Source organism: Trachurus japonicus, chromosome 8 (assembly GCF_045865225.1).
Source record: "Trachurus japonicus isolate A0001 chromosome 8, Traja_1.0".
Taxonomy (NCBI): domain Eukaryota; kingdom Metazoa; phylum Chordata; class Actinopteri; order Carangiformes; family Carangidae; genus Trachurus; species Trachurus japonicus.
In genome coordinates, this window is record NC_140914.1 from 19285533 (window position 1) to 19293869 (window position 8337).

The following is an 8337-nucleotide window of genomic DNA, read 5'->3' on the forward strand; positions in this document are numbered from 1 at the left end:
CACCTGAATGTAATTGTTCAAATCACTGACCTGACGAAGAGCCAGTTGCTCGAAACGTTGTCTCTTTTAATATGTAACCCTTGAATAAATATATTTTCTATTTCGGGAGAAGACTGTTGCGAGTTCTCTTTTTTGCCTTGTTTAACTCTCTTGGACTCAGCACCTACTGCATTTTGGATGTGCGTGAGCTTTTTTTTTTTTTTTTTTATCTCAACTGAAACATACATGTAGATTTACTGTTGGGGAGTTCGCTGCAGCAACATACATGAAACTGCTGCCTTCATTCAAAGTGTGAGGGTCACATTACAAAACAGAAAAGAGGAAGAGATCAAGTAATTCACCATGCTTTATCAAAGAACAGATACAGGTCTCCAGAACGAAAACTCACAACTTTTAACAGTGCCTAAGATTATTTCTACAAGTACACAGGACGTACTGTATATAAAAATATCAGACTCTGAATGCATAGGTTAAGTCAAACTGTATTCTGCTTTTTCTAGAACAGTAAGCAACCCCACAAAAAAACAACCTTGGTCATCTCCTTTCCACAGAATCAAAGAAGATCCTAGAAAAACCCACTTCAAACGCGCTGCTCTCACTCATCCAGGGCACCAGACGGCCAGCGGGGGGTGTTCTCTCCCACGTTGCCCCAATTTCTCAACCAAGCTCCTGCCTAAAACATGTGGCACAGCTTCACCTAATAAAGCATTTAACATAGTTGGGAACATAAAATAAGCACTCTTGGCAGTCCCTTCATGTCACAGCAAACTTTCTGAAAACACATTCTTTACCCCATCCACATTGCACATGGCTTCAACAATAGCTCTTACTCCTTTGTCGTCCTATTGCTGAACTCTTGCTTGCTCGATAGTAGAATTTTTTCATTTTTCAGTTTTTTTTTGACACAAAACGCAACAGGCCTAGCTGGTTAAAAAAAAGAAATTATACAAATTAATAAAAAATACATCATAAAACATACAAATACAAGTAAGAGCTTCAGGTATACATTTGAACAGTAAACAGTTAACACTGGGTAAGAAACTTTTTGATTGTAGGACGTGTAGTGAGCGCCTATAGCGCACTGCTTCAAACAAATGAGACCCAGCATTGAGAATTAAAGGAATACAATGTGTTGATGAAAGCAGCATAAACATCATCGCCGTCTTGACACACGGCTGCGCCTCTTCACTTGTCATGACCTAGTATAATAATTAATATATAGCAGAACATCTGTCTCTTGCCATTAGTGTAAATCATCATGTTGTCCATCTTCATTAAGTACAGACATCTCTAGTTAAGGTACCAGATAGAAAAATTTAGTAAAGTATTTTTTAAAAATAAAGAATTACATCATTAGCCCTAGACTAACACTGACGACCAAACTGAGGCCATATATAGCGATATTCTGTCCTGTTTCATGTCAGTACATTTTTAAAGACATCTAGTCACCGTGTACAGTTTGGGATTAAACTGTGGTGACACTGTGCAACAGAGATAAACATATGAGAAGTTGCACTAATTTGGATTAGTGTCCGAGGAACGAGGAAGGAAGCACTCAATCATTAAACCGAAATCCTTTTGTAATGTCTTAACTTCTTTCCTCTTCATTTGGGGGGAAAAAAAAGAAACCTAACAAGGCTGCGTTCTTTTCTGAAGCAGTGATAGTTTTAGCTGTTAGTATCTTTGCTGGCTAGATTAGTTTTTGGTTTTGATTTTAATTACAGTCACACAGAAAGACAACAACAGAGGGCTTAATTTATATGATAAATTAAGTGTGAGCCTCGTACACAACCATTGCTGGGACTTGAGCCTTGTTACTCCAGAGCAAATGTACGGTCTCTCTTTATTAGTAAGAATCAACATGACTCAAAAAAAAAATTAAAATTAAATACTTCACAGTTGACAGAGTTATAAGCTGACTTAATCGTGTAACACACTCTGCAAAGCAGAGGCTATATCGCATTATAGAAAATAAAAATTTAAATTAGTCCCGCTTCAAGTTGTTGCATGTTTATCTCTACAATAAAAATGTTTCTGTCTTACATGAAAAGACATGGAGAATAGTTCAAACAAAACTAATTATTCCTTTTCCACAGTGTACAACTGAATGACTTTAAGACTTTAATATATAAGGTAATCACCACTCATAGTCAAATGTATCCACTTTTGTAGGGATACAGATTAAAGCATACTGTATGTGTGGTCAGCAAATTAAATAACTATTAGTCCAAAGTTAGCTAAATCTCACCTGGTGTGAGTTTACTTCTGCCTTAACAATTAGGCCAGAAACGGGTGCCCTCTGCAGGAAAAGACACTAAGGTTTATGCCTACAGCATGTATGAAAGTGTGTACGCCAGCTAGAATATCTGATAACACTCTATAGGTCAATTTGTTAGAAATCCAAGTTGCCGTGTGCAAGTCCACTGTGCTGCAACTCCTCTTATTCTGTGGACTGATGATAATCTTATCAGTAAGAGTTATGTAAATCCTTCCCGTCATCCTCTGCACCCGGTCTCATCTGACCATTTTCCTCTGTGATGACAGTCCACAGCCAGTATAGGGACGTGTCCATATAAGGCTATTGCAGAATCCCATTCAAGTCCGGTCCATAAGGAAGACAGGCCAACGTTCCCCTCTGTTGCCCCACCACAGCCTTGGCACAAAGTGCTGTGTGGGAGGAGAGAAAGAGATAAAGAGAGAGGAGAGTGGGGCCCAAATACTTTTGCACATAATCGAGTACACCATGCATCAGTAATCGCTTAGAACTGGTTGGGTATACTAAAGCGGCAGGAGGGCCAGAGGAGGACAGGAGGAGGACAATAGCTACAGAACTTGGAAAAAAAAGGAAATCCCAGTTAGAAATTGGCGAAACACCAAAGCCAAACAAAGCTGTAACAAGGGACCTGGGCAGGCAACTAGTTATGGTTGCTTGAGGGGAGCTACAGAAGCCCATCATAAGCAGGGGAGACCTCGGGGCTCTGCGCCAGTACTAGTAGGTGAGGCGGGAGGCCTTCATGTTGTAGCAGGGTCTGTCTGTTAGCCCCCCGGTCGCAGAGAAAAGGGACAGACCTTCTGCTTTCTCCAACACCACCTCCAGCTCCTGGAAGTCCTGCAGCCGAGCAACGTCCTTGTCCTGGACACAGAGAGAGAAATCACAATTAAAAGGAAACACTAATTTAACTACTAATCATAAAGTTTAATCAGGACAAGAGTAAAAGGAACGTCTAATTTGTCTACTTCAAGTGACTTCCATTGTGCATGAAAAGAGGACAAAGATTAAAGCCATTTTTACAAATTTGGCAAAATATTCACTTGTTCTCTCAACACGTCATCGTGTTACTTTGGGAAACTGCAATGCAACATTTTTCTGATTTTTCAAACACTAAACAATCAACAGGAAACATAATCGACACATTGATAAACACTGAAAGTTACTGTGAGGAACAGTCCTACACCATGACACGAGTACAGAGTCAGCAGATGGTAAGGGAGGTTTCAGTGGTAAGGTGACTCAATAACAACCTAATTAGAGAGTTGGGGCCGTGTGTCGCTTGCAGTGTGTACCTGAGACAGACAAGCAAAGTGGTTGGAATATTTTCTTAAAAACCCAACAGGACATGGAGTGTTTCTACTTTCTACACTGAAGTGTTATTATTCTTTCTCTCACACTTACAATGTTAGGGATATTCTTGCTCAAAGCTTTTTGTAACATTTTACAAACTAAGCCCCATTATATTAGCCTGTGTTTCCATTTTGGAGTATGCATGTGCTGAATTAGCCATTAGCAGTTACCAGTGGACAATTATGACAGTTAAAAAAAAAGCTCAAAACAGATTCTGGAGCTACATACACATATAGTTGTTTATTTGTGTCCCTAACAATAAACATGGGTGATATATGAAAATGTACAATTATGCCCTTAGAAAGTGTGTGAAAAACTTTTGATACAAATTGTGGAAACTGGGGACCAAGAATTTGTGAGTACCATAAGAGTGGAGAAACTTTCTATAAAGGGCTGTACATAACATTACTATAAAAAAAAATCAATGTATTGCCATTATGAGTTATGGATTACTACATCTGTGTATGCATTTACATACACAACTCTGGATGAGAGCATATGTGCACAGTGTGCAGCCTTCTTCCCCGTACCTTTCTCAGCATGGTGTTAGGCAGCTTGCGGATCTTCTCCACGTGCTCAGTACTGATGTCCAACTCACGGCAACAGACTCTCAGAAGGGAGCGGTAGGTGAGCTCCTGGCGGTCCAGCTCTACCTCAATGAAGTCATTCTCCCGGGCGTTGGGGTTCTGGATACGCACCTTCAGAACCAACTCTAGAGAGAAGAACAAGAGTGATACCTCTCTATTAACACATACAGTATATTGTGCTTTTTAAGTAGAGGACAGACACAGCCCAAGGTGAGAGTTACTATAATTATACCCAGCTCTGTTTATGAATGACACATCTTATACGTAAGGTATTACAAGCTTGTATGACCCCCATTGATGCCCGTTTTCAAAAGCCTGACCTCCTCCCACTGTGTCTCTATTTTACACTGTGTGATGGTATAGACTGATGTGTGTGTTTCTGCCTCTGCTAGTGAGTCTGTGACAGCTCAGTCATTACAGTGAGTGAGGTCATGCACACTAACAATGCCTTCTGGTTTTACAAGTTGATAAACAAGATTGTTGTCATGCCTGTGATGCTATCAGCAGAGGTAACCACTTAGACATGACAAATAAAAACTGGAATTGCAGAATGTACAAGAAGGTTTACACACATTCAGACTTAAAGGTAGAGTCTGGAGGTTTGTTCGTTGCAGTTTTTAACAAAACATTTAAACTGGGCCCCTCCTCTCGGGCTCAACTGTACAGGTTTCAGGGCTGCAAAGAAAAGGAAATACAGTCCCAAGTGAAGCGCTGGAGCTGTGGGCCCATACCCAGCCGTTGTAGGCAATGGGAGCCTCGAGAATTATGCTGCAACATACAGCAAAATACAGGCAGGGGGAGGGGGTCTAGCGTTTATTTTTCAGCAAAAACCTCCAGACTCAACCTTTAAAGTGGCAACAGCATTGTTTTTAAGGGTTTTAAGGTAATGAATGGTCTCCAGCCCATATGTATGGACAAGGGGGTTAGAAATGATGAAACCCGTGATTTCTCTCTCACCTTGCACATTGACAGGAAAGGTGCTAGTGAAGAAGAAAGGCTGGAAAGCTGGCATGGGTCCACCAGCTTGACTGTAGCTCAGCTGCTGTGGGATGGACTGCTGCCTGCTCATGGTTGGGTTGGAGCTGCCCACCGGGGCCTGGACCTGGCTGCCACCGCCGCCGGCCAAGGTGGGGCTGGGCGAGGCCAGCGGAGGGGAGCACATGGTGCCGTTGTGCGCCACCGCGTGCGGGTAGTCGGCGTGGTTGACGAGGTGCGGCTCAACCGATAGGTCCATGGGCACCGTGCAGTTAACGACAGCGTGGTTGTGGGATGAGGCCGGAGTGGGCGACGCGCCGTTCTGCTCAGTGTCAGGGATGAATTCCCCACCCGGGGCTTGGCTGTGGGCGTTGGAGTCTGAGGGGGAAGCGGGACCATCAGACAGTAGGCTCTGTGACATCTGAGGCTCGTGAGTTGGAGAAAGGGAGGCCGAGTCACTTTGTGTGTCCTCAGCGTGCTCTTCAGAACCGTTCTGTGTGACTTGCTGTGCTAGTATGGCTTCTGCCTTGTTATCCATCTTAGAGTACATGAAGGGTGGGTTAGACAGGTAGTTGGGAATGATTGGCAACTCAGGCTCCTTGACTTCAGGCACTTCCTCCACCTCAACTGTGACAATAACGTACAAGAAAAAGAAGATTATTTCCTTACGTTAACACAGACAGCTGTCAATCCCCAAAACAGCTGTAGACAGTATACCATCAACACTCAATGCATTACCTTGTACATGAAAGTATCACATTCAGACTGTACTGAGTGCAACTGACACATAATAATGACGTGACAGGAGACAAGGAGGACGTGTTAATGTGTAGGTTACCTCCTAAGAGTCGTTTGATCTCTGGTTTGGACGTTAGTTGCGAGGCTAGCTCATCCTTGGCCGTGAGGATTTCTTTATCTGCTCCACAGCTGAGTAAGTAGGACACTATGTGCTTATGGTTCCTTTTGCACGCCCAGTGCAAACATGTCCTGGTAGATTATGGAAGAAAGAACAACATTTATTTACACTTACAAAACAGTCCATCACTGAAGGAAAGCTTTATCATTTCACCTGTCATCACACAGGTGGTGCATTGTGTTTGTGGAGCACCGACATACAGAACACAAGACATATTATTACGAGTAAGTTATATCTGTCTACAAAAGTTATAACATGTTGGTTATAGCTTTGAACTTAACAAGGAACATTGTTTATGACATAATGTTTTTATTTAACTGTGTGAAGTTAATTTAAGTAAGCAACGAAATAATTCAATCAATAAACTAACTAAATATAGCCACAAACATGTTGTTAAATCACTCTCATTCTTTAGTGCCTTCAGCTGTTTCAGAGGACCAGAAAACGACCATTCAAACTTTAAACCATCCCATAACACTCGCCATTTGTTTGCAGGTTATTTGATATACAAAACAGCAGGTCTGGCGGGACTAACAAGCCTTGCTCTGTCTAATAAGATAACACTAAAAGACTTTAATCCCTGTCGTTAGCGACACATGTGACTGCAGTCAGTGAACTTTCCAATAAAGAAGCAAGAAAACTGTAGCTACATTTACTCAAACGTGCAACACTTGTTGTTGGCTCTGCGTGGAGACAGGCAGCCGTGTTTATTTATACAGTAAAAGAAAACACTCACCATCCATTTATCTCGTTCTGTGAGTTAACATTTACTCCGCTCTCCACCAGTGTCCGCACCTCGTCGATGTCCCCGATGGCAGACGCCTCTCTCAGCCGCTCCTGTAACTCTTTATCCAACGAAGTCGTGGACATTTTGGTGCAGACAACTAGCCTCGTGAGACCATAGGATATACAAAAGCCTGTCGGATTAAGTTGTCAATACTAATCGCCTGACGAATTTCCCTACCGATGATGGCACACCGACTGGGCCACTAAAAATAGCCCTGCCTGCTAACATTAGCTACCCCGCTAACCTTGGTGCTAGCACAGTGCTAGAAAAAACAACAACAGAAAAAAAACGCTTCGGCTAACGTAACTTCGTGTTGATAGTTGAAGTCTTTGGCGTTTGTTTTTCTCTTTTTTTATGCAGCAGGTTTCGCCATTTATTTCTGTTGTTAGTTCACGTTGTGGTACCACTCATTCAGTCCATCAGTGGTGTCAGAGCTGAGACTGCGGGGCTGCTGCCAGAAACACCAGCGCCTCGTCGGGGGGCATGTTTAGATGTAACATCACTAGTGAGTTCAAACGTTAGTTCCCACCTGAACACGCACAGCTATTTCATGTGTTTTGTTTGGTGTGCACATGCAAACAGCACAGTGCATATCTATCAATTTATATATGTGTATGTGTAAATTTATACACGTGTGTGTGTGTGTGTGTGTGTGTGTGTGTGTGTGTGTGTGTGTGTGTATGTATGTATGTATGTATTGCCTATGGGAGTGCTGTTTGTTTATGGTACTTTGATGCACTTGTTCTTCACTTCATAATTTATGCTATACTTTATTCAATCCAATCCAATCCATTTTATTTATAAAGCACAATTTAAAATAAACATAAATGTTTCAAAAGTCCTGTACAGTAAAATAAAAACCATAAAACATAATAAAAAGACAAAATACATGTGATAAAAGACACAATAAAACATGATAAATACATTTATACTTTAACTGCATTTCAGATGCGTTTCAAATATTGGGCTTACTTATCTATTCCATCAAATCATTTACAGCTTTGCTTAAATGTGTAAAGACTTAAAACCTCAGCCCACCGAAGCATATACCTGCCAGGTTCCCTTCACCTAGAGAAGAAGTTGAGAAGATGAAATGCCACTTCTTTTTACAGTCTATGCTTACAGTCTGTGCTTTGAAGACAAAATACTGCCCCCCAGAGGGTAAATGTAGGATCACAGTAGTGTAATGCAGAGAAAACCAGTTTCAAACTTGGCCCATTATGTGGAAATTATAATGCATCTTGGTCTTCACAAGAAATAATAGCCCCGTGGTAATTAAGACTGAAATATGCATTTCTGAGAAGGTATGTGCATCATACCCATAGATCATACCATGGGTCTGAATAATTTGACATGACATGGTCCTTCATGTGCCCTGCAAAAAAGCCTGTGGTTGGACTTATGGGTTTGGAAAGTGTGCCATATTAATATTTTTGCTAATATTCGCTAA

The 8337-nt window shown here is 41.6% G+C and overlaps 1 protein-coding gene across 1 annotated transcript; it reads right to left on the reverse strand.

Moving 5' to 3' along the window:
* Positions 1–333: 333 nt before the first annotated feature.
* Positions 334–7382, reverse strand: ankrd40 (ankyrin repeat domain 40). Its single transcript, XM_085784479.1, has 5 exons — positions 6837–7382; positions 6023–6171; positions 5167–5811; positions 4153–4334; positions 334–3133 (listed from the first exon to the last, which is right to left on the reverse strand). The coding sequence occupies exons 1-5, from the start codon at positions 6968–6970 to the stop codon at positions 2990–2992; spliced, it is 1254 nt and encodes a 417-aa protein (XP_085640605.1). The 5' UTR covers positions 6971–7382; the 3' UTR covers positions 334–2989.
* Between the last annotated feature and the right edge of the window lie 955 nt (positions 7383–8337).